Source organism: Branchiostoma lanceolatum, chromosome 5 (assembly GCF_035083965.1).
Source record: "Branchiostoma lanceolatum isolate klBraLanc5 chromosome 5, klBraLanc5.hap2, whole genome shotgun sequence".
NCBI lineage: Eukaryota > Metazoa > Chordata > Leptocardii > Amphioxiformes > Branchiostomatidae > Branchiostoma > Branchiostoma lanceolatum.
The window spans coordinates 20241805-20269515 of record NC_089726.1 but is presented as its reverse complement, the minus strand read 5'-3'; the positions used below and the strand labels follow the sequence as shown (position 1 = coordinate 20269515).

The 27711-nt window shown below is 43.5% G+C and overlaps 3 protein-coding genes across 3 annotated transcripts in view; all 3 read right to left on the bottom strand.

Moving 5' to 3' along the window:
- The window catches only part of LOC136435662 (ficolin-2-like), a 28835-nt gene extending 19060 nt beyond the window's left edge, over positions 1-9775 (bottom strand). Inside the window, exon 1 of the mRNA XM_066429310.1 lies at positions 9080-9775. Coding sequence (XP_066285407.1) covers positions 9080-9587 — 508 coding nt within the window. The 5' untranslated portion in view covers positions 9588-9775. The remainder of the gene's footprint in view (positions 1-9079) is intronic.
- A 10069-nt stretch (positions 9776-19844) lies between these two features.
- On the bottom strand, positions 19845-21545 carry LOC136435661 (kelch-like protein 24). Its single transcript, XM_066429309.1, has one exon. It carries the CDS (start codon positions 21528-21530, stop codon positions 19923-19925), a length of 1608 nt encoding a protein of 535 aa, XP_066285406.1. The 5' UTR covers positions 21531-21545; the 3' UTR covers positions 19845-19922.
- Positions 21546-21591: 46 nt separating this feature from the next.
- Positions 21592-27442, bottom strand: LOC136435660 (kelch-like protein 24). Its single transcript, XM_066429308.1, has 2 exons — positions 27370-27442; positions 21592-24363 (listed from the first exon to the last, which is right to left on the bottom strand). The coding sequence occupies exon 2, from the start codon at positions 24355-24357 to the stop codon at positions 22651-22653; it is 1707 nt and encodes a 568-aa protein (XP_066285405.1). The 5' UTR covers positions 24358-24363; positions 27370-27442; the 3' UTR covers positions 21592-22650.
- Positions 27443-27711: the final 269 nt, after the last annotated feature.

Sequence of the window (27711 nt, the reverse complement as noted above, 5' to 3'; positions counted from 1 at the left end):
TTCTTCGTAAATCGATGGCAACATCAGGCTCTTACGAATTGATTAAAAAAATAAATGAAAAATAAATTTAAAAAACGCCACAGCAAAGGAATCTCTGTCAGTTGGAGATCGCAGAATCTCAAAATTTCCTCAAAATGCAGTGAAACCTGGCTCAATATGTCGTTCTTAGCCTTTATAGCTACTCTCCAAGGTGGGGAAGATTGTGACCTTTTTATCCTATGCCCCGTTTTTGGGAAGAGTGGACAAAAACGGGGCGCTGGAAAGATAGTAGAAATTTGCCAGATAGACAGATAACATGCTAGGTCGCAAACTGTACTCCCTGGCCAGCTAACTCCTTTGTCATGTTATCTGTCTATTTGGCAAATTTCTACTATCTTTCCAGCGACCTGTGGAGCCTGGTAGAGGCTAGAAGATTCTCTGACACGAAAACTCTTCTCATTTTTTTTTTGGCTACAAAAAAGTGTAAAACTTGACCGAACCGCAGTTTTTAACGTGTCAGTTTCGGGTCCGCTATTTCTATAAACTCATCTGCTAAAATTTGCCCTTTTAGACCTTGTTCTACAACTCTTTCGACAAACAAAAGACTCTGGTGTAAACTACACAGCACCGCAGTTCTCTGTAACACATGGTTCCCGTCACGAAAATTGAGAAGACAGACTATTAACCTGAGTTCACACAATAGCTTACACTTAAAGGCTCACTAATATAAACTTTTAATCTACTCGATTTGGAACTATTTGCCCCTAAGCACTCTCTTCTTGCGAGGACAAAATGCAAGATTTATGTAAGGCTAATTACGATGCAAGAATGTAGACCGGTAGCACCTGGCATCTACGGACACAAGCTACAAAAGCGGGGAAGAGTTGCACGTGGGAGTATAGCGGTAAGTCACGGGCGGTGTATTTCATAGCATGTGAAAGAAAGAAAGGCTCGTGATAGGGCCATGTTGATTTGATTATATGGATGGCATCCTCTGGGAACATAAAAACTGATGCGAGCGTGCGAATAAAAAATGTCTAAAGCAAACATTTAGTTGCCTTCATTATGAAATCTACGTGGTCAGGAAGGTTGAACAAATGACTAAACACACAGAGTATAGTTTACCGAATGATGGATTCTTCATTTTTGGTCTTTAACGTCCTCTTCTTTGAGGTTGGCATTCCAGACATAAGTATCTGTTTTTTTTTAAATATATTTTTGCAATTTACAGCATGTATTTGCCCATTTTGTAGCTGCTTGGCACGAGTTACAGTATGGTAGAAAACGTTTTTTTCTTCGGAAACGGACGAAAATTGATGCGCGCGCGGATATCATCCATATAATCAAATCAACATGGCCTGATTATATAAAAAAGGATGCGGGAAAGAAAAAGGGGAACTAGAGTTAAGTATCCGTGCTACATATACTTCAGGTTTGCTATGTTAGTTTAGAGATTACGTGGTCTATTTATGAATATGAATTGGTCTTGAATTTTTCTTTTTATTCGAGTTGAGTGTGAGATAGTTGTGTGCCGATTTGTTATAAATAGACACAGCAAAACTCCGGGAAAGCTAATAAACGTAAACGATGAAGCTGCCTCCCCTACATCTGCTTGGAAATTAGTTGTCGTGGGGGTAGACTAAAACGTTGTCCTAGTATGTGAGACATCGCAGATCTATTAATTACTCAAACGCTTCTGTCATGTCATAACCGATAGGAATTTTTTCTTGCCGACTTCTGGCCGTTGTATAGCTTCTCTCTACTCTCCAAGCAGATGTTAGGTTTCGGATTGTTTAGGACGTCTTTATGCGTTTTTATTGGGCTCCCTATTATTTCGTCAGGAACTCTTTTCATGCGCCAGCCAAAATAGAAAAAAAAAAAAAAACTTTGATAAAATGGAAAGCCTGATAATATCGCCTTAAAAGATGACGAAAACAGGCCTAACCTCTGCTTGGAGAGTAGCTTCTCTCACTCAGAAGTGAGCTGATTTGACTCTCCCCACCCCACCCCTCCCCTTGGCCAAAATTGGAGTCCCCCCACCCCTCCCCTTGGCCAAAATTGGAGTCCCCCCCCTCCCCTTGGCCAAAATTGGAGTCTTCCCCCCCCCTCCCCTTGGCCAAAATTGGAGTCCCCCACCCCTCTCCTTGGCCAAAATTGGAGTCCCCCCACCCCTCCCCTTGGCCAAAATTGGAGTCCCCCCCCCTCCCCTTGGCCAAAATTGGAGTCTCCCCCCCCCCTCCCCTTGGCCAAAATTGGAGTCCCCCACCCCTCCCCTTGGCCAAAATTGGAGTCCCCCACCCCTCCCCTTGGCCAAAATTGGAGTCCCCCCCCACCCCTCCCCTTGGCCAAAATTAGAGAAGACTTGGATTATACGAAGGATCACTGATTGAATATCTAGACTCAAAGCGCTCCCTGAAATCAAAGCTAGCTGTGGCGTTTCCCAACTTGGAACATCAGAAGCTTGGGATTTACAAGTGCGTGATGACACCTCCGTGTTTGGGCACATGCGGTCTTAAAGACTTAAATGTCACGTGCGCTCTGAATACCAAGATTATTTTTAAGTCTCTACTACCAGACTTCTTAGGGTGTTGAAAGAAACTGGTAGAAATTGGGCACGTGGGTATGTGAGACTGCTACCCTCGGGCTGGATTAAACTTCTCTTGCGAATTATTCACCATATTCAGACAGGTCGTACTGCAGTAGTATGCTACTAATATTCTAGATCAAATGCCATGGTTCGATCCCTGGGTCGCCGTCTAGTGGATGGAATGAGGGCCTAGCTCGGACATGTTATAAGGGGTTGCATTCACCATTTCGGATGGTGACGTTAAGCCGGCGGCCCTGTGCAAAAGGGAGCTTTGAAGTTGCTACAAACGTCAAACCTCTGCTTGTATTTACAACTTGAGGACTCATGCCCAACACAGTTATTTTGAAGAGTAGGGGTGACCTGGTGTGCTAGCATTGGCTGAAAACTCGAGCCCTTGAAAAGCCGGGTTGCACCACTGCCCAAGTCCCCCATTCCAGTAGATTGCGATCTCGCTGCGATCTAAATTTGATCTATGTAATTCTTGACCATGTTCATTATTGGAATGATTTATATCATGCAAAATGTTTAAGTATGACTGACAAGACAATAAAACACGCAAAGCATGAAAAAGGTCCGTTTTAAATCAATGAAATTCAAGGAGCGACCTGTCGAATTTTAGGTCGCAGCGAGATCGCCACCCTAGTGATGATCAGTGATGCTACGGTCACATTTCCAAACCGGGGCCCGGCCGGGCTGTTTGCGGGAACGGAAAATGAAAGCGTATCTCAAGAAATATACACAAATTATGCTCATGATTGATGTTTTTTTCATGTTTGTGTGTTTTGTTGTCTTTTATATCGTACTTTTTGTTCTCACAAATTGCCCGGCCGGGCCCCGGTTTGGAAATGTTACCGTAGCACAAAATGGTGGTGGAATTGGAGATGTAACGAAAAATCGTCATGCTTCGTCCTCAGTCTGAGGTCGCCTGGAAAGGGATAAAAGAAAACAGTATTCTCACAAAAGACCCGATCAAACCAAAACTAGGCCACGCGACGAGGAAAGGTCTGGACCGAATCAAGTTGATACGATCTGGCTACCCTACTGGTTCAAAGGGTCAGCAGGAGAAAGTGTCCCTGCGAACGATTTGGTGGAACCGCAGGTAGTTGGTCCCGGGGTCAGACCCAGGTCGACCCACTTGTAAGGATTAGTTTGGATAAGGATAACGGGAGATAGCTGGCTACATCCTCGGCCAGGCGAGACTCGCGGGAGTGGTAGAAATATTTGGCGGGGACGCGTGGGACGATCACGGGTCGCGACTTACATGTCTTCTCACCTCACTGTGCTACTTTACACTAGCCTCTACCAGGCTCCGCGGATGGCTGGAAAAATAGTAGAAGTTGGCAAAATAGAGTGAATAGTATGCTATAAAAGAGAGTCGGCTACGGAGAGAGGGACCTGTGTCCAATATGCCATCCTAGCAAACTGTACCCCTATAGCAGATTACCTCCCCTTGTATGTTTTTTCTGTGTATGTGACCAGTTTCTAGCCTGGGTGCCATCCTATTTCTACCGCTACCCTTTCAGTAGGGTAGCTGTAGAAATAGGATGGCACCCAGGCTAGGCAGTTTCTACTGTTCCCAGCGCTAGCCACCTCTAGAGCCTGGTAGAAGCTAACTTACGGGACATTCAAGCAGATATACGTGGTTTTCCCCGTTTCTGTAGGTCTTTTTCAAAATAAGTTTTATAGCCTCCAAGAGGCCTTTCTACGGGGATATGGATCGAACATTCCCCTCTCTGTGCGGCCGACAGCCAGCGTAGTTTTATAGTCTGGTAGAAACCTTCAGTACCATGCACTGAAAGACGACCAAATAAGCGAAAAGACGTAGCCCAAGCCTACACCTTGCTTACATGTGTGTAATTGTGTACTAGATACTATAAACTACATGTTGTTCGTGCATTGTATGTATTTAAGTTCGCGTTTTTTTTCGCGCTAAGGCGAAAATGGAGTGTTTGCGGTGGTTTTAAGTTTGCGGCAGTGCTATATAGTCACATACTGCTACAGTAGTTGACAAAAATTTCAAGTTCGCGGTGAAACGGTCTACCGCGAACGTAAAACCACCGCAAACATTTCTGCATTTACAGTAATGCGCGCTAGCCTAGACCCGATTACAATGCTACGTACTGTTTATAACGTATGTTCGGAAGTCAAATAAAACGCAGCAGAATTGCTTCATTTTGTTACATTTTGATACTGTAGTTTACCTACATTTGAAAGCTGACCGCAACTGTGTTTACAAGCCAGTTGTGTCCAGCGGTCTATCTATAGACGCACACCAAATGATTGGGGCCTTATAGCCCATTTCCCTGTTGACCGTGCCAATAACCTAGTGATTAGACCAACTACTAAAGTATTTCCCAGGTTTAGCAAACATATTCCCACAGGAAACCGGAAAGGAAGCACTAGCTTTTCAAGGAAACCAACCGAACGACAAATCTGAACGACAAAGGGTCTGGAAGTTATCAATGACGATGCCAATGAAGTTTATTGCATACTCATGCCCAACAAAGGGCTAAATCATGCATTAGAATATCAAGAAAATACTAAGAAAACTACGCTATATCTTTGATTTACACGCTTCTTCTCTCTTCTTAAAACATGTGTAGACAAATTCACAATGATGAGAAAATGATTGTCCATCCTGGATAGCTGGCGAATCTTCCTCAGTGTTGTGCTTTACGATCTGACCCGTTAAATTGACCAGTGGTGGGGTCTGCCTTCTCCGAGTGCCGAGAGTTAAATACAATAACAGACCGGACAGAGCAACTGGCCGCGAGCTCTAAAATTATCTCCAAGCAGATGTAAGGAGCCGACTCAGCCCCCATGCATGGTTATCGAAATATTGATTCAGTACGTCTACCAAGCAGTACATCTTTGTAACTCTTCGCTTCTCTATAATTTTGTTACACAGATTAGATGTGGTAGGCTGTGTATGTTCAATTTTGGGGCAGAAGCTTGCCTGGGTGCCAGCATTTTTAGCTATTCTCCGCTCTCTCCCTTTTTAATAGGACCTTATAGCTGTTCTCCGCTCTCTCGGTCCTTTCTGTAGTCTTTTTTTTACTCTAGCCTCTACCAGTCTCAAGAGGCGGCTGGAAAGAGTAGAAATTGGCCAAATGGACAGAAAAACACGCAAGAGGATGGCATATTGGACCCTCCCTCAGTAGCCGACTCCCTTGGTATACTATTCATTCTACTGGCCAATTTCTGCAATTTTTGCAGCCATCCCGCGGAGCCTGGTAGAGGCTAGCTTTACTCCACTCTCTGTCGCTTCCGTAGCATTCATTTTTGGCTCGAGAGAGCGGAGTAAAGATGGAAAGGCTCAGACAGGCATCCAGGCTATCAGATACACAGAAGATGCCACAAAAGACCTACAAAATAATAAACCAGAACGATACATCTGCTTGGAGACTACACCAGTCCCCCGCTATGTGGCACAACTTGGACACGTACACACACAGACTACTGAAAGTATTTCGGACGTGATCTCAGCGGTCTGTCTGGGTGGAAACGTCTCACGATACATCGGAAACACCAGGAAAACACATCATTCATTCATCTACGTCCCCTAAACAGTTATTAGGGCTCCTTTCTCCTCTCTGGAGCTAGCTTAAGTAACCGGTATGTCCCGCTATGTCCCCGCGTGTACAGCCCGCCCTTGACACCCTCGCCTGGAATTGCTACATGTCCTCTGATGTCCGCCCACGTGAACTTGGTAATGTGGCTCTAATCCTGGTATAAGTGTTGCAAGATGGGTCAGCTGTACGGATTTGTACTTGGTTAGGCTACATGAGGTCAGTTCAATGGACAACATCATTTAGAGACTGGAAATCGTAATGGAAGAGTGTAAAAAACGCTAGTTTGGCTTATTGAAATATGATAGCTAAATTTTTCATATGTAAAGATAACAAAATGTTTATGAAGGGGGAATAAAGGCAGAACCTTTGACACCCAGTGTTCTATTCATATACTAAACAAAACAGACAAAAACAAGCCTGAAGACGGGTTGATAAACCCGTAATATTTTCTCGCCCCACGTGACTTCCCAGAGTTCAACTTATCCATGGTTGAGGGAGCTTTTCTTACACTAGCTTGTCCGTTTTTCGGAAGCCATTTTTCTCGAAATTGGGTCAGGATCGCCTTGTTGGTAAGAATTACACACTCTACTCTACTCGAATGTTACCCATGAAATCAAAATCGCACGGCCTAAGATCTCTGGACGAGTGAACTTAAGTATGTTTACCAGACTACATGGTTTGCTGAAAATATGAAAATAGTTATAGTAGAAAGCGGCCAAGTGGATTGAATAATTTGCCAGGGTAGTTAGCCAGCAATAGTGTTAAATTGTTAATATTTGCAACCAACGGAAGTATGAATTTCTTCACGGCAAGCTCAGTCCCCTTACAAAATATCCCTACTTTGTTGATGAAGGTTGGACATCCAGGTAACAAGATACACCAATATTCTTATCCCTATTTTGACTTATTTCAACAGCTTTCTTATCAATTTGGCAGGGTGGCGTGAGTTGAGACAAAACTTGACTGAGCGATCATTGTTACGTAAATCCATCCATCCTACAAATGAAACTTTAGTTTTCCTCGAAATTGGGTCAGGATTTCGGCTCACTCGAATGTAGAAAAACCCATGAAATTAAAATCGCACGGTCTACGATTACCAGACGGGTGAACTGAACTCGGTGTTCCGAGCCGGGAAAAGCGGAAATTAAAAGCCCAGTCCCCCCGGAGTCCCCCAGGCGGGCCAAACTTCAACCCCTGCCGGGGAACTAATCACGCAACCTTCGCCTGGCGGTAACGACCTCCCGCGTATGACGTGACAGGTGTTTATACAATAACGACCCGTCTATATACCAACACACGGCACAAGAGCCTATTACAATGTGTACGCTTTGGGTCACGGATATCTGTAACAGCGTGCGGTTTAGGGTCAGACAAAAGCTGACGACATCTTTCAGGAAAAAACATTCACCGGAACAAGGTCGTATTGACAAGACCAGATGGAAAAACAGTTCTCTGTCAACTCATTTCTGCTAAACAAACGTTAAAAAGAACACCCCTGTATCAACCAATCTTAACTATCCAAACGTTTACCTTACAAACAGTGTATGATGTAAACATGAAAGCGGTATGATACACTGAAAGGTTATTTGGGGACCAATAGCGGAGTATCTGTTTGTTGATTGTAAAACATGGTTTCCAAAGAGATATGCTAGCCTGTCGTCGCCTCACATGAGGCAGAAAATGACATGCTTGCGAAGCCGGGCGATCTGAAGTCGAGCGGAACACGTGCACACTCCTGAATAAACTAGCATGCTTGTGACGGTCTTGCTAGTTAGAAGTGGGCAGCAGTAAAAAAAGAAAGACGATATTCAAAGAGTATATAAGGGCGGTTGTTTGACTGGCATATTTGCACGCTGTTTAACGACTTACAAATAGATAGAGCGTTTTCAATGTAGGCTGTTGCCTCAAGGGCCGTATGCTTGTGGTGTGAAAGAAAGACAATATTCATTACATGTGATACATAAGTTATTTGTTAGGCATATACACCGTGTTTTGACGACTCACAAATATAGATAGAGTTTTTTCCCAGTCCTATCACCACCAGTTTCGGAGCTTAAGCTTGAAACCAAGTAGGTCTCTTCAATAAACTCGAGTGGATAGTAATAAAAAAGAGAAGACGATATTCACTGCATATGTCGGTTGATTGTCCGGCATATTTACACGGTGTTATCACCTCACAAATAGCTAGAGCGTTTTCTTATAGTACTAGTCCTATTTCCAGTTACAGTGAAATCAAGTATGCCTGTGGTCTTGATGTACAAATTAATGGACAGTAATAAAACGAAAGACGATATTCACTGCATTTGGCGGTTGTTTGTCCGGCATATTTGCACGGCGTTATCGCCTCACAAATAGCTAGACCTTTTTCCCATTATTTTCCCTCCAGTTACCGTGAAATCAAATATGTCTGCGGTCTTGATGTACAAATTTAATGGACAGTAATAAAAAGAAAGACGATATAGTCATTGCATATGTCGGTTGTTTGTCCGGCATATTTACACGGTGTTTGACAACTCACAAATAGCTAGAGCATCATCCAAATCTTTACAGTGAAATCAAATATGTCTGTGGTCTTCACGTACGATAATGGACAGTAATAAAAAGAAAGATGATATTCACTGCATATGTCGGTTGTTTGTCCGGCATATTTGCGCGGTGTTGCTAGCCGCCAAGTAGCCTGTACGCTTGTGACTCGTCTCTGTCACCCCCAAGACAAGTTGCGAAGTTTTTAAAAGTCAAGACAGAAAGTCTGGCGTGGTCTGGGGAATCGTTTCCTAACCATTAACAAACCAAACGTGACGGAAACTGGCCATCAGGGTGTCAAATTACGTGCTCCCCTCACTTCTCCCCCCTCCCGAGTACCGAAATAGAAATTTTCTTCTAGTTAAGGGCAGACATAAATAACAACATCGTAACGTCGCCTGTAATGTTACGAACCTACCTTCAGGCGTCGGGCTGGGTTCTGGGGTTGTAGCTGAACACTTGTCGGTTCCTAACTCGCCGGGCCCGTCTTTTAGACCGCCGCAGCACGTTGAGTCCTTCCGGGCCTTGCGAATGTCCTGCCGCAAGCTACGCGTCGATTTAGTCATGGCGCTCACGGACTCCAACAAGGACTTTAGAGCGTCGTTAACTCCGGCATTGCTGTCTTTATTATCACACGGTTTGGCGTGGAAATTGTAGATGTGGTTGAAAACCACGGATCCTGATCCGTCCGATGTTTCGAACACGGCGGTTTTGTTTTTCAGCGGCGGTTTGTCGACGTTGTTACACAGAGACCGGGTCACGGTGATCGGGTCCTCCGGTACGGGGAGCTCCTGAGGCGCCCTGGTTTCCCGTACTGTGTCCCGGTGGTGGTGCTCCGTGAGAGTTAGCTCGACCTGTAACAAAAGTAACGCCGCGAGAAACACGTCCATCGCGAACACCCGCCTTATCTTCGCCATACCCGTCATTTTGCGTGTGCGACGAGACACTAAAGAAACCAGGAGATCCCTCCTCTCTCGTGAACCGATGACTGGCCGATGACTAGCCGCAACAGACCGCGTCTCCACCGCCGCTATGTGTGCTGGAAACTCGATCCGCCTGGTGCTGATATGACGGGGACCCGGCCGGTTCGACTTCGACCCCCGCGACGCGCGATTTACGAAAACTGTTGGAGCCACGCGCCGATGTTGTGGTGCCCTTTTGTAATCAATCTCCAAGCAGATGTTTGGTGAGGCTAAATCTTGACGCTTTCTTCGCTGCCCTTTCTTTGTTAAGCTGGCTAGATTACGTTTGACATAGAATAGCGCAGCTATGGAAACGTAACGATTTTGCCTCAATTCTACATCTGCTTGGAGATCAGTATCTTTGGTAGCTTACAGAAAGCCAAACGCCGGTTGGTATCAAACATCGGTTTGAACGGGAGGGTACCCTCCGTTAAAAAGTGATGAAAACGTTTAAGAATTCAATTCCAGTTCCACCAACCTTGTCATCTTGCATCACTGTCTTCACTTTCTAATAACATATATTCAAACCCAGGGAGTGTACGAAGTTTGTAGGAGGATGCCTGGATGGCGGCAGCAATAAGCTCCAAGCAGATGTGTAGAGGAAGAGACGCCACCTTGAAACTTGCTGACCATTGGAACGATCGCGAAATTAGGAAACCCAGATAGTTACGATTTCCCATCATCTCAACATCTGCTTGAAGATAACTCGTGTTCACGGCAAAAGCGGTGACATAAAACATCCCCCGCGGAGTCTACTAAGGAGCCTAACTAGGAGCGCCCCATGTACACGCGTTCTCAAATTCCATTTACGAGCCTTGTAGTAGGGACGTCCCGCCTATATGAACGCCTGAGGCGCAAACGTCTGGTCTCATCCCAGGACGTCTTGGACGCTTTTAAAGTTGGATTATAAGTAAGAGACTGCCCAGTCGATGAAAATATAAAGAAAACAACAAGTGTACCATCTTCCGTAACAATTCGAAACTTTGATTGTACCAGGATGCAGCTTCAGAAGAACTCTGAACTTCAGAAGACATTGATCGTCATTTAGCTTCTAGGAACATCCTATCGTCATGTCGTCTCGGATTCTTAGTTATAAACGTTGATATTTACAAGCGGGTGTCTCAGAAGGTTAATATCATAAAACAGACCGACTTTATTTTCCACAAACCACCCCCATATACTTATACGATGTGTTTTATGTTGTCCTGTGTTAGACCGACATTGATTTTTCGTGGCTCTGTCATCGCCGGGAGATTCAGTACAAAGGCGATGAGAGATCTTTTTTTGTTGTCTCCTTCATTTCGGCTCTGGGAAATGGTTGAAATCAGTTAAAGAGCTAATCATTAGATAGATAAATAGTAGAGCACGTCAACCTCCTTTGGCAAAGCACTCAGGTATAAATGAGGACTTAGCCTCGGATAGGACGTTACATGGAGGTCCCGTGTTTGAGGAGAGCCACACCTCGAGCACGTTAAAGATCCCACCACACTTATCGAAAAGAGTAGGGGTTCTTCCCAGTGTGTGTGGTTCAAAACTGGTACAGTTCAATGGCCGCACCTGGGGCAATTGGCGTATTGAGGTCACGTTGGCGTCAAAATGGCAGCCTCCAGACCCTTGCGATTCAGTCGGGTAGTAGTCGGCCAACCCAATAACGCCCCCTCAGTGCTGTACGACAGCGTCCTGTCAAGTAATAACTGACAGCCCAGCTGCTAAGCTGAGGACTGGGGCTATGCATGGGGAAAAATGCGGCCAACTCTCAATTTTCTGAAGCCCGAAAGGAATCTGACGCTAAAAAGCGTGAAAAGTACAAAATTCCGCAGTTTCATCGATGCTCTTAACATTTAGAAGTGCAGCAGGAGAGTCAGAGATGGCAGACTTCTTCCCCATGATGGTAAGCGCCCTCTGGCAGAAGCTACAGGTACTGAATTTCAGAAACACAGACAGTGACACACACAGACAAGCCAAAGCGTCTTACAGTGTATGCCATTGTCCTGGCTGGGGATTTCAAACAGTAAAGACACGTAGCTTGGATGCCAAACTGGTTCCATGGTCAACACAGCTAGGCCATGCCCTCAACTACGACTAACTTTCCTCCAATAAAATTCTACAACTGGCCCCCGCACGATGGATAGATGATAGATACGTATAAAAGAGATCAGGGGTCTGGCATCCAGGCTAGAAATAGAAGACACGTAGAAATCGTTGCATCATCCCTTCAATGATCACGAAATAAAAGAGCTTTTTAAAGAAGCCACCAAAATTTACCACAATTTCCAAACGTTTACTGACGAAAATTAAACTAGAATCCTGTTAACCTCTCAAAACCCACTCATTACAAAAAAAGTGGGACACTTCGTCATGCAATGCTTCCAAAAAAGAAGTCAAACCCCAAAAGCGTGGATTGTATTCCGTAGTAGTTCTTAGAATAGCCATTTGCTCCACTTGTCAACATTGTTAACTCGCACTATCTGTACAGTATACCCTTTCTATGCATTGTTTCATGTTGCAATTAGCCCTCGGGCAAGATCTTGCAAATAAAACATTCTTAATCTCCAAGCTCTCTTTGTTAAAAGGTCCGCTGTTTCGCGAGCTTGAGAAATCTCTGCGATTTAGCCCCTCTGCATCTGCTTTGATATTACTGCCGTCTCAGAGGAACTAATAGTTTCAGCAAACCCTGGCTCCAAGGTCGCACCTGTTGTTTTGATAACTATAATCTTTCATCACCACTCCTTTATCAGGAGTCAAATCAGGAGAAAGGAAAAGTCGTCAGGTCACGGAACGATGCGGTACAGTAACTAGAAATACGGTATATGATGATGACTGGTTTCAGAACCATAGGGTGACAGAGGAAGACACGGATGGACGCGTAAAGCCTTTATATTACCTGGTTTCGGACCAGGAAAGTTTTGCAGACTTACCGGTAAAGTTATACAGAAGCTTATTATTCAGCTAAAAGTACAGCAACGCTCTTTTGGTCAACTACAAAGTACAAAAAGAAATACAAAACAAATATTCAAAATTCTACTCCCTAAAAAATAAAAGGCTAACATAAGTACATTTTTAACATCTTGTTAACAACAATCCATTTGGGCGAATCCATTTTAGTATCATATCTTGATATACGATAGCTTGTCTTAGGGCCAGAGGTCGACCTCGGATGACACGGATGGGCGCGTTAAGCCTTGATATCACCTGGCATGGTAGCAGGAAATGTCTGCCAACTTGCCGCTGAAATTAGACAGAAGCTTTCTCAACTGAAAGTACATGTATATATTTCATATGGTCGATAGCAAACTTTAAAATAGAAATACAAAATAGATTTTGAAATTATACTCTCTAAACAATAACGGCTAAGATAAGTTGATCTGTATGTAATGTTTTGTTGTTATCAAGTGGGGCTATTTGTTGGTTTTAGTATCTTTGCTAATAATTCGTATAATGACTTCTCTCAGGGCCAGGGGCCGACCTCGCAGTACGCCGAAGGACCTATACAGCATAGCCTGGGTACCAGACCACAGCGCTACAAGCCTGAGTACCATACCACCTAGCCTGGTCCCAGTCTCTAGGGGTCGGCTTAGGGGTGTTTTACAGGGCCGGCCCAGTCTGCTTTATTGAGCTGTTTCTGTCAGCCTTTTTTACTTTAGCTGCCATAGAGAGTTCCGCGGCACCGCGGACTAATTCATTCCAAGGCTGTAAACACACCCCGAGCGAACTAAGCTGTCTGGGCGAGCGGGGATCACTCCCAGCGCCGTAGAGATATCGGGGAGCCCCCGATGGTATGGTTTCCAGGCTACAGACCACCGTGCTACAGTCGCTACAATACTCCTTCGGGAGGGGAAGCAACTTGCCCCGCCACCACAGTTAGCACACGGTCCCCTAATTACCTGTCGCGTGAAGATCGGCTGCTAAGAGAGACCGGGTACAAACTTTATTCCCTACTAGGCCTTCCCCGGCCAAAAGCTGAAAAGGGGTATCGTCTCGCATCGCGCGAAGGGTCTGATATCCAGGCTACATACAACTTTGAAATCACCTGGCATCGGACCAGGAACGTCTTACCAGCTTGCCGCTGAAATATAGACATGTCACTCCACCCAAACTGTGCCAAAGTCGGACCTCTGATCTTTTTCGAACTCTTCGGGCCAACTACGTACCCAATAAGGACCAATTTCTTCTGAATCCCCAAAGGAGTCAGGTGGGGAATACTGTAAATGTAGAATTTTTTGCGATGGCCTTATGTTCGCGGTCTTCGCGGCGACCGTTTAACCGCGAACTTAAAACCACCGCAAACATTTTTTTGTCCAATACTGTAGCAGTGTGTGACTAAAGCGCTGCCGCGAACTTAGATGCATTTGCAGCATTACTCTTCAAGCTCAGTGTTTGAAACTCAGAACCTTGTACGCATTTTCTTAATAGGTCAAGATTCAGCTCTTCGTCCCTTCACGCCTAAAACATTTAGCCTAAACCAGGTACTGTACTAGTATCTGCTTAGAGATTACAGAATGTATGATCATCCTTAGCATTCATGCAGTACTCTGCTTTGTAGCTAGCCTCATTCGCAGACTTCCTAGTATGGCGGCGTATATATTTGGGGGAGGGGGTGACGCGATTTCTTACACGGGCCAAGGTTCTCTAATGCCGTCCCTTGGCGGCGAAAGTCCATTGCCGGCATCAGAGAACCTTGGCCCGTGTAAGAAAAAAGACATCTGCTTTGCCTTTGACTCTTGACTTCAAGTAGCAGGCGGAGATTTACCTAAATAGACCCAAGTGTCGAAGGCAGGACACAGCTGAGGCAGTGTTCTTCTTTGGCAGTCTGGTCGAGATCATTGTGTAATCCAAGATCAACATTACCCATGCAGGTGTAACAGCACAAGCGACTGTATTACTAGTACTAATTCTGCTGACTGTATTACTGAATCTGCTGTATTATTGAATCTGCTGACTGTATTACTGAATCTGCTGACTGTATTACTGAATCTACTGACTATAGTACTGAATTTGCCGTTTGTTCAGTGGTTGTTAAATTTCCTGGTTGCGGCCAAGGTTTCTGTCATGTTCACTTTGGACGCACATACATAGCTGTGCAGAAATTGGTCCACTATACGGTTCACAGGAAAACCTCCTTATCTAACGTTATCTGTTTCATGTCTTCATCACCTGCAAATCTGGTTTCTGTTCCCGCTTCTGTTAGCTACCAAGGACGATAGCGTTTTCGTCTTGCCGACATTCAAAATCAATTAGGTCGCTTCGTTTGCAACGGATTAAGAGATCTAGATTGAAAAGAGCAAGATTTCATGGTTGCGACGTAAAACGACTGGAGGGCATCGAAGAGACCGCGGGTTGTCTTTCCCACATCTGTACTAGAAAACTGTTCGTGTAATAGTATCGCCCGAATTCATGATGATTATGATGTCAAGATTGGCACTGAATCCTAGTCATGTCGCAAACTGTGCTCCCAGATCAGCTAATAACTTTGAAAAAAATTAACAGTTTGGTTTTTCCCATGAAAAGTGGCATCTGCCTACCAATTTTGAATAAAACACATCGATCTTTGATATTTTGCCCCTCCCCATTGAAAAAAAAACTTTTTTTTTCACCTGTGCAGACTAAGTGTTCTATCTTTTAGCTACGCTAGCAAAAAAAACAACGTTATACCAGAATTGTGGGCATAAAATCATACTGGGTGGTAGAGTAGAGGCCCCTCTAGCACAGAATTAGGTCAAACCTTTTCTGTAAGATGGGTGTAACGAAATCACATTTCTTGGCCCCTTTCAGGCTCATGTACTATAGATCGTGTTATCTGTCTATTTGACCAATTTCTGCTATTCTTCCAGCGACCGAGGGAGTCTGGTAGCGACTACCGAATCCCTGAATGCGTGCTGGCGTTTGGACAAGTTTCCACTGAAGACAAAATCTTGTCTGCGATCCTGTATTTCTAACTTATGTCGACAAAACCTTACACCGGTAGTCCAGGCGACTTGGCTGAGTATCCGGAATGCATTTGATCTTGTTGTTTTTTGGCTTGTCAGAAAAATGGAGCTGCCAATTTTGTAAAACATTTTTGCTTGCAACCTTTCCTTGGAGATTACATCTACCTCGATATTTGGGTTACACTGAGTATATCAGCACTGTGATTAATCTCCAAGCAGATGTTTGGTGGGACGATCATACGTTCTCCAACTACCGCGAGACTCCCCAGGCAGTTGCAAAATGTTACATGTTCCCCTCCAAATATCTGCTTGGAGATCAGTACAGGCGTGTTGATGACAGAGCTTGATGCCATTATTTAGTTTTAGAGAGAGACTTTTCTGTTTCCCAAGTCAGCTTATGTAAGAGGCATTTCGAGCTGACATCTTTACGTCCATATATTCCTTGTTTATTTCTACAACTTTCTTATCTAAACGCTGTACTTAGATGGGCGGGAATGCGTGTATCTCTTGTATAAACCGACATCTGTACACTACGGGCAACTGCTCGTGTAACTGCCTTTACCATCATTGGCTGCCAAACCGAAGGGGCGAAGTGACAAAGATGGCAACAAGACAAAAATGTAAACTTGACCTCATACCAGCACGTACCAAGCGGTATGCCAACAGTCCCCTGCTATATATTGTCAAACTCTTCAACAACAAAGTGTATTAACGGAAATATATGTATAATGATGTTTTTAATGTATTGTTTTTTTTGTATCTTATTATGGGAAATTATGTACTGAATTTCGCAATTCAGCCCATTTTGGCTGTGAAGAGAGTTCATTCAATAAAACCAGTCATCATTATTATAACCTTTAGTAACAGTGTCGCCTGATAGCATGATAATTGTGATGTCAAGATTGGCACTGGATGCCTGAACGCGTGTTGGCATTTGGACAGATTTGCGCTGAAGACAAGGTAAGCTTGTCTATGATCCTTGGATTCTGTATTTCTTACTTATGTCAACAGAGCGTTCCACGGGTAGTCCAGGCGGACTTGCAGTGTCGGGACTGCATTTGATCTCCGGTCCCTCTAGGATTGTGGTGAAAGCTGGAAGCCCTGGAAGCTGGCCAAGGGTGGCTGTGGAGTTGTAGACCCGTTAATGGAGCAGACATGTTCTCTCCTCCTCCAAACTCCTCCCACACCACGGTACCCATGCCAAGGCTTGTCTGATAAAGGAAAATATGCCGCGAGCACTCCATACTGTCCTGTCTGAAATAGACGGCTATCAGAAAACGATACCAACCAGGTGACGGTCTCTTCCTTCAACATTTCCTTGGAGAGTATCAGGAAAGCCCTTCGTAATAAGAATAATAAGTTGATTGCAAATTCCTGCCCGAAGGCTAATTGCAAATAACGTAGAAAAAAGAACAGGGTACAAAATATAGGTATAAAAGCGGCTAAACTAGATTATAAAAACGTAATTGTCTTTAACTAGTGAAGGGTTTAACTTCTCTTTTGTAAGCAATGGAAGACGTAATGTCCCACCTTTTCTATAATTATTATCTCCATCAAAAATGGAGATATAGTTTTGGGTGTGTCTGTGTGTGTGTTTGTTTGTCTGTTTGTTTGTCTGTCTGTTTGTGTTTCCGCACTACTGTAGTCAGCATAACTCAGGAACCTTTTGATGGATCACGATGATATTTGGTATGTGGGTAGGTGTTGTGAAGCCGAAGTTTAAGGTCGATTTTGGGCCCCCTGGTATGTGACCTTGGTACTGCAGCAGAACTTCAATTTTTGTATCTTTTGACCTGGACGTGCTATGGTCTTGATTTTTGGGTGACAGATAGCTTGTGATGTAATTAAGAAAGGGTGTAGGTTTGGGCCCCCTAGCAGCTTACTATGGAACTGCAGTGGCGTTATTGTGAAAATCTTCTAAGGGGAATAACTGAACAAAGGAAAGACGGATTTCCATCATATTTAGTATGCAGGTAGCTTAGACAGAGATGTACACAATGAAGTGCAAATTATGCTAATTGCGACTTGATTTGCATAACTAACGAGGAAAATCTACATTTGCAGTGTTTTCCATTATAAGACTCACATACATGTAACATGTGGTTTATTGAAAGTGGAGCATCAACAGATACCAATTATGCAAATAAATTCCTGATTTGCATAATTAATTAAAAAACACCGGCTTGCGCAATCGAAAAGGTGACAAAGAAGCCCAGCCATGCAGCTAGAACAACGTCTGATTTATTTTTTTAGATTTATTAGTCACGTGCTGTTTATTTGCTTACCATAAATCACCAATACATAGTATATAACAGAGCAACAAGAAACCGCTAAAAGTCGCACGACCTTATCCCATTCAGGGGCGTGATTCGGAATGCCGTCTAGCCCAGTATATCCAATGAGATGTCGTGAAATGTAGACTAAAATAACAAGTTCACGGTCTGATCTGTGCCCCTCGACCCCCCATATCCCCCTCGGTGACATTAACACATTCCTATACATATGGGGATTACTATGCACTATTTGAGCGAGCCTTTTGAACAGGGGATTATGAATGGGGAGAGGTGCACGTCTACCCAATCTCCAATCATAAACACTGTATATTGAAAAGAAATCTCTCAATTTTCCGGCATGTCAGAAAAATGGAGCAGCCAAAAATCGTTCAAATTTTCGCTTCCAACATCTGCTTGGAGATGACGTCTACCTCCCTGTCTCGGGGTACGTTGCACATGGGAAATATCCAAGCAGATGTTGACAGGGGCGGTTCTTCAACTTTATAAATTGGAGATCACCCTAACATATTCCCAGAATCCTGATATAGTCTCTGTTTACAGATTCGGCGATTATGCCATTATGTGGCGTCGTGTGGCGCAATCAAGAGTGTTTCGCCCAGAACCGAAACCACTGGTATGTCCCGATGTTGTTCCCTTGGGAAATGCACTTTACGCGACTTTCCTCACTCCACCCAGGTGTGAATGGGTACCTGACTTCGGTTGGGGAAGGTCTTATTGAGGTCACCTGCTGGCGCCGATTGGCAGCCGCCCAGACCCTTGCGACAGTTCCACATAGTGCAAGTGTGGAGCAAATATGTATCTGTTGTGTATTATGTGATTGAAGACCCTGCAGCAATTCAGGGCTGGATGCCATTGCACGTGTAATTTCTGACCAATAAACCATAAACCATTCTTTACATTAAAGGTAAACCTCAAATTTCACAATGTACTGAGAGAGCCTTTTGTCATCAAGTGATTAGAACTAAGTAGATAATAAAAACACACATCAGGTAAGTTTGTTTCAACAGAACTTCGTTAAGTAACAGAACTGGCTAAATAATAACAACATAGTTTAATAAGAAAGGTACCAGTTGTGTAAAATGATGAAAAGGGGTAATACTCCCGTTCTGTCTCTATTTGTATCTTTAATACTGATAGACAAGACAGGTGTTTTTAGTTTAATACAAGTGTTAGAAAGGCAATTATATACATGCATTACATGAACTGGTATAGGGTATAAGATACATATTTTCAATATACCATAAGGACCAGAAAAATCAATGTGGATCTTAAAAAAACACACACCTGTCTTGGACTTGAACCACTACTAATTCATAATTATTCAACCCAAACTCACAACAAAGCAAAGCACATGAGATGTACTATAGTTAGTGCAGTACTCCCCACTTTTCTCACCAATAATTGAGTCATTTTCTCTTTCGAAAAACAGTCTAGGTATCCAATATCGGGCAGGGGTTTAGCTGGTAACTAAAAAAACTCAAGTACAATCTTAAATGGTACCAATATCTATTAGTAACAGTAGGTAACAATGTTATTCCCTTGACACGATGCACAGTCTATAGAGAACAAACGTTAGTAAAGTGATTACATACTTCCCAGTGGCAACAGCATTTCTATAGGCTACATTTTAACGGAAATAGCCTAGAACAGACATTAAGAAAATGATAATAAAACAAAATGTAGAGTTTAAAAGAAGTTAAGAAAGTTCTTTTCCTGCCCCTTTTCATGTTTAGCTTGAAATCAAATAGCAGAGTATTGAATATTTTTCTTTGATTTAAGGGTCAAATTTCACCGGATAACCTTTATCTAAATGATTAATGAAGTAAACACTTTTAAAATGCTGCTAAATGTTTGAACATGTCGTCAATAGGATCTGTGTGGACTATCTTGTCTTCATGTAATTTTCTTCACAACTTGCTTACTAAATGCTGACTTTCAATCATGTCATCTAGTTGTCTTAACAAGCAACACTGTCCAATGATACAATGTTGATCTCTCTGTTTATCAACATTATACTTTATATTACCGCACACATTGTAAGTTGTGATCTCTTGAAGTGCAGGGCACTCTGTTGTACCTCAACCCTTCAATATAGTAACACAAACATGGTCGAACAGACCCTTGTGCATGGTTCCCACTTGTTTAAGTGACTTGTCTTCTTGATTAAGCTGAAAAACCTTTGTTGTTCCATTGTTATTCTCACAGCCTCCATAGATGTAAATCTTTCCACCAAAGACAGTCATACTACAGCCGTATCCAGTACCAGTGTTGGCTAAAACAGTCCACAAGTCCTCCTGAGGCATGTAACAGAGCAGTTTTGAGGAAACGCCAGCAACATAGATGCTGCCATTGAGACATGAAGCAGTAATGAAAGAGGCCCTCACAGGCAAGTCCCTTACTGAATTCCACTGGCAGTCTCCTGGGCTGAAGCGGTACACCGTAGATGTTGTGACTTTCTCAGCATCACATCCACCCATCACATAAATGCTACCATCTAACACAGCAACGGCATGCACGTATCTTGGCTGTGGGAGTGGAACACCTTCAGTCCACTTGTTCAGGCTTTGATCATAGACTTCCACACCTGGTGTTAAACATAAAGGTGAGCTACTGATTATGCCACCAATTGCATACACTTGACCTTGCGCTACTGCTAGCTTGCAATAGGCCCTTTCGGTGAGCATCGGAGCAAGTTTAGACCAGGAGTCAAGTTTCACCTGATACAGCCAAACATCCTCGCTCCGAATCCCACAAGACACCATAATGTCACTTGTGCTCAAAACAGCCACAGCAAATCCATGGTCATTCTCGTTCTTCATTTCCGTCATGGAAGTCCAACTTGTGCTTGACGGTGTAGAGGAGTGCGTCATCATGATGGAGTTGTTGTAAACCGAAGCCATGCGTTGTTCTCCTTCTAATTTCTCATTCCCTCCGATGACCACCACTGCCTCCCTCAGACCACTGGCGCGGCGGGGACGGGTGCGGGGTGACTGGACCTCCCCTGGGAATGCCTGATACTTCAGGGCTTCTGACACAATATCTGGACAGCACTTGCGCAAGGTCTTGTCACCCTCCACCTTCTCTAGAAAGTACATCTTATTCATGAAGGGGAATCTGACCAGTGCCATCAGTTCTTTCATCTCCTTCTTCCTGTTCCTGGTGTCGTGGTTGATCCATTTCATCACCGCCGTGTACACAGTTTCTTCTGTAGCATTGAGGTCGTCTGATGAGATGAGTGTGATGAGCTGGTCCTTTGTCAGATCAAGGAACTCTGGTGTTTGGCTGGCCGCTGTAAACTCTTCCATGGCATACCCCAATGCCTTGGTCTCCAGTCTGGGGTTCAGCATGCCACCGACGGGTACCATCTTCATACAGTTTTTGATGCATAGATTGTCTGTTAGGAACTTTGTGCATGCATCAATGACTGGTAAAACCTGGAAGAAGCTGGCCCCTTCCATCAATTCGGCAGCGTTGTCTTCTGTGATGGTCACCCTTGACGTGTATGCAAAGTCAACAAGAAGCTGCAAGGCATCGGCGCTGGCTTCGTGAATGGCAACCCTGTGCTCCTTGCTTTCACGATGTCCGTTGCAGAACATTGCGCGAAAATATCCACTACAGGCGGCGAGCACATTTCTATGGCACGGGATCTCTTTCCCGGAGATGCAGAGGATGACATCCACTAGCATGTTGTCGGATCATCAAGTGATTAGAACTAAATAGATAATAAATGCACACACACACATCAGGTAAGTTTGTTTCAACAGAACTTCATTAAGCAACAGAACTGGCTAAATAATAACAACATAATTTAATAAGAAAGGTATCAGTTGTGTTAAATCATGAAAAGGGGTAATGCTCCCATTCTGTCTGTATTTGATATATATTATCTTTAATACTTATAGACAAGACAGGTGTTTTTAGTTTAATACAAGTGTTAGTAAGGCAATTATATACATGCATTACATGTACTGCTATAGGGTATAATATACATATTGTCAATATACCATATGGACCAGAAAAATCAATGTGGGTCTTAAAAAAAACAACACCTGTCTTGGACTTGAATAAAAGGAATCTCTACTAATTCATAATTATTCAACCCAAATTCACAACAAAGCAAAGCAGATGAGATGTACTACAGTTAGTGCAGTACTCCCGACTTTTCTCAGCAACAATTGAGTCATTTTCTCTTTCGTAAAACAGTCTAAGTATCCAAAAAAGGGTAGGAGTTCAGCTGGTAACTAAAAAAACTCAAGTGCAATTTTGACTGGTATCAATATCTATAAGTAACAGTATGTAACAATGTTATTCCCTTGACATGATGCACAGTCATATATAATGAACAAACGTTAGAAAAGTGATTACAATATTTCCTACTGACTAAAGTGTTTATATAGGCAATAGTTGTATTAGATAAAGTCTTTAATAGACTAGACAGACTTGATAATTGAAACAAAATGTCAAAGAAAGTCATTTTCCTGTCTTTTCAAGTCAAGCTTCAATAGCATAAAATGCTATTCTTTGATTCAAGGGTAAAATTTCATGGAGTAACATATATCTAAATGATTAATGAAGATAACACTTTTAAGATTACATTCTACATTAAACAACATCATGTCATCTATTTGTCTGAACAAGAAACACTGTTAAACGATGCAATGTTGGTCTCTCTGTTTATCAACATCATACTTCATACTACCGCACACATTGTAAGTTGTGATCTCTTGAAGTGCACTCTGTTGTATCTGTATCTGTATCTATATAGCCAGTATAACCGCCATTAGGAGTAACACACCAGCTTGTACCTCAACCCTTCAATATAGTAACACAAACTTGGTCCAACAGACCCTTCTGCATCGTTCCCACCTGCGCAAGTGACTTGTCTTCTTGATTAAGCTGAAAAACCTTTGCTGTTCCATTGTTGTTCTCACAGCCTCCATAGATGTAAATCTCCCCACCAAAGACAGTCATGCCACATCTGCGCCCAGTACCTGTGTTGGCCACAACAGTCCATAAGTCCTCCGGAGGCCTGTAACAGAGCAGTTTTGAGGAAAGGCCAGCAACGTAGATGCTACCGTTGAGACTTGAAGCAGTAATAAACGAAGCCCTCACAGGCAAGTCACTTGCTGAATGCCACTGGCAGTCTCCTGGGCTGAAGCGGTACACTGTAGATGTTGGAATTTTCTCAGCATGACATCCACCCATAACATAAATGCTACCATCTAACACAGCAACAGCATGCACGCATCTTGGCTGTGGGAGTGGAACACCTTCAGTCCACTTGTTCAGGCTTTGATCATAGACTTCCACACCTGGTGTTATACATAAAGGTGAGCTACTGATTATGCCACCGATTGCGTACACTTGACCTTGCGCTACTGCTAGCTTGCAATAGGCCCTTTCGGTGAGCATCGGAGCAAGTTTTGACCAGGAGTCAAGTTTCGCCTGAAACAGCCAAATGTCCTTGCTCTGAACCCCACCAGACACCATAATGTCACTTGTGCCCAAAACAGCCACAGCAAATCCATGGTCATTCTTCTTCTTCATTTCGGTCATGGAAATCCAACTTGTGCTTGACGGGGTAGAGGAGTGAGTCATCATGATGGAGTTGTTGTAAACCTGAAGAATGCCTTCTTCTTCTAATTTCTCATTCCCTCCGATGACCACCACTGCCTCCCTCAGACCAATGGCGCGGCGGGGACGGGTGCGGGGTGACTGGACCTCCCCTGGGTATGCCTGATACTTCAGGGCTTCTGACACAATATCAGGACAGCACTCGCGCAAGATCTTGTCACCCTCCACCTTCTCTAGAAAGTACATCTTATTCATGAAAGGGAACCTGACCAGTTCCATCAGTTCTTTCATCTCCTTCTTCCTGTTCCTGGTGTCGTGGTTGATCCATTTCATCACCGCCGTGTACACAGTTTCTTCTGTAGCATTGAGGTCGTCTGATGAGATGAGTGTGATGAGCTGGTCCTTTGTCAGATCAAGGAACTCTGGTGTTTGGCTGGCCGCTGTAAACTCTTTCATGGCATACGCCAATGCCTTGGTCTCCAGTCTGGGGTTCAGCATGCCACCGACGGGTACCATCTTCATACAGTTTTTGATGCATAGATTGTCTGTTAGGAACTTTGTGCATGCATCAATGACTGGTAAAACCTGGAAGAAGCTGGCCCCTTCCATCAATTCGGCAGCGTTGTCTTCTGTGATGGTCACCCTTGACGTGTATGCAAAGTCAACAAGAAGCTGCAAGGCATCGGCGCTGGCTTCGTGAATGGCAACCCTGTGCTCCTTGCTTTCACGATGTCCGTTGCAGAACATTGCGCGAAAATATCCACTGCAGGCGGCGAGCACATTTCTATGGCACGGGATCTCTTTCCCGGAGATGCAGAGGATGACATCCACTAGCATGTTGTCGGATCGCAGTTCCTGCAAACCTTGCAAGAGGGCGGTTGAGTGTGTTTCATGGCAGAAATCAAGGGATGCCAGCTGTGACCTCTGTGCTGTTGCCATTGTAGCCTGTAATACAATTGCAATGTAAGCTCTTCATTAGTTGCATTCACTAATATTCAGTAATGCCTCACATAAATAGATCAGTTCAAGTACAAAACATGACTAATCGTAGATGCCAGATCTCAATCCTTCACCTAGCTCTCTCACACATACACACACACACACACACACGCACATGTATGCACATGCACACGCACACACAGACATACATACATACTATCAAACACATACATACACGCACACACACATACACACACGCACACACAGAGCTAGAGACAAACATACTTTTACAGATGCACACACATACAGACACATATACTCAAACGAACACACAAATGCACACATACACACACACAGACATGCATACGCACACACACACAAACAGACACGCATACTCTCTCACACACACACACATACAGAGAGCTACTTGAGACAAACATAGTCTCACAGATACACACACACACACAGACACACCATACTCACTCACACATAGACACACATACACACAGACATGCATACTCTCTCACACACACACAGACACACATACTCTCTCTCTCTCTCTCTCTCTCTCTCTCTCACACACACATACACACACACACACAGAGCTAGAGACATAGTCTCACAGATGCACATGCACAGACACACATACTCAATCACACACAGACACACATACACACACAGACATGCATACTCTCACACACACAGAGACACACATACACACACAATATACAGACACACACTCAAACACACACACACATGCACACACATACACACAAAAGCACATGTACACAGACAAAAACTCAAACACACACATACACACACGCGCGCGCGCACACACACACACACACACACACACACACACACACACACACACACAAATGCAGATCTAGACATGACAAAAACAATCCTACGACTTCTATTAAAGGCACCGAGCTACAATGTACAGTATATGCCCCTGGATTCTTTTGCGCAAACAAATTGTGATCAAGGAGGTTCAAACAACATTTATTGAACCTCCATGATATAACATGCAACAACATGATCCAACATGACTAGTGCACCATTCATTCACATTGTTCACTACTAGTCTAGTATCTTGTGGGTAGAAACAGATGATCAAGACAATGGCTACACCAAAATCTGACGTTTCTTCAACATCTGAAGTCATCTGAATGACAATAAAAAGCTGGGCAGTATTAGAAACAAGCACCATTTATAAAAACAACAAGATTGGCAATGAAAAAAATACATTGCCATGCCGACGGTAGTTGTTGTAGTTGTTTTCATTTTTACTGTACCCTGCTTAGGGCACTGTTACTGACATAGGTGGTGCTGTTCATACAGGATTTCCAACGAAAAGGGCTGATGAGTACCTGTTCTGTTGGACAAATACAGACACATGCTCACTGCTTGCCACCACAACAATGACCAATTTCTACTCTGACAGGACTGCTGTTTACATCAATGCCACAATTTAGCTAAAATCTACAATTATTACAAATTCTAACATCATACTTATACTTATCCACTTACAAACAGACACAGCACACGCAATGTAACAGCATCCTTTGAACACTTACGGCTCATACCCCATAGAGTCAGGAAGGTGAATAGGCACGATGTTACTACATGTATACATAGTAGCTTAGGAATTTGTGCCAGGGACTTCCTGCTAACTAACATTCCGTAACATGTATCATCTAAAAATAGCTGCATGACACACATTCTATCCTCTGCATTCCTGGGATATCCCTGACCTAGATACCAATGGAATGCCAGAAGAGGCACAGGTGACCCACATTCCACCATTCCAAGACATGAGGTAATGGGGGGCTAACATCCAAACATACCAGACTACCCAAGGGAATCTGGATCACAAAACCAGGTCCCGGGGACAAACATCCAAACATACCAGAGCCGTTGTTTTGATTTTTACTGTATCCTGCTTAGGTGGTGCTGTTCATACAGGATTTCCAATGAAAAGGGCTGATGAGTACCTGTTCTGCCACAAATACAAACACACAGATCTAGGGCCTCCCTGAAAAACAGTGCCAAGCCACTAGTAAAAGAATACAGAAATAAATAAATGGATCTGAGTGGTCATATGTATAAGCCTGGCACATCTGGTCCACAGATGTGGTTTCCTGTCTAGGTTTTCTGTCCCCAGTAGGGCTGCATGGCTTTCTATCCTTTATACTGCTCACGACATTCCAAACATCCTATTGGCTTAAAATGCCTATGCAAAAAAAATTCTGTTCTGTCCCAGGACTCACAATTCAAGACGCGGTGCTCTGCAGATAAATAAGAAAGATCTCAATACAAGACGCCGTGCTCCACAGATGAATAAGAACGATCTGAATTCAAGTCTTCTTACTCACATATATAATTAGGTGTAGGGGAAGAAATTCCTTTCTATCCCAGGACACAAACATACCAACATTCCTGTCCGCTATAAATACCTGTTGGCACCGGCAAATCTGCACCATGTGCATTGGACCAACAAATGCCTTTAAAATTCCAAGAATTCTCGAAAACTGCAAACAATACTACACCATTTCAGGCGACATACCGCATACCCCTGGACAAATGCCTGTACAATTTCTAGAATTCTTGCAATCTGCACACAATACTATATCATTTGGCTCGCCCCTGAGGCGTCGCCAAAAACTCCTTGGGGGAGGGGGGTTAGGTGACATGAATCTTGTAGTTGATGTATGAAATAAGTTATAAGAGGCGGAGATAGAAGTTTGACAAGACTTCATAATAAGTCAAAAGAGGCAAGATACCGTTTGGACGGTTGTCTAGAGAAAGGACAACTAGTATTCAAAGACCGGTGTGCATTTTTCATACGCAAAATACAAAGTGTCGCTCTGACTCACTGTAACTAGAACCAGATGGTCTTCCAGTAGCTAGGTTTGGTTGACAGAAAAACATTTTATCATCCAGTTATTCCTCTTTCCTCTCAGTTTAAAGATAGGCTCGGGAAATGTGGCATCAACAGGTTATTCTTACCGGACACTGTAGCCGTTCTTGCTCCTGTTTGCAGGGAAAGAAGCTAGCAGGGACGTTCAGACGATCTGATCTCCGTCAGTCTGAAAAGGGCGGGAAACTTCCGGGAAGGTCAAAGGTCATCGTGATAGGTTTTACTTACATTGAAATTCAGTGATAGCCAAACTTATCTTGGTTTATATCACGTCCATAAATGTTGAAATATTTGTTACATAATGAGATGGTGGATATTTGTTTTGATTGATTTTATTTTAACGTGGAAGGCGAAATTGAATATTATGTGCTTGTTGCGTGTTGTTGTGATCTTGTCAGAAGCAAATAAGGGGTTTGCGGAAAGAGCTGGGC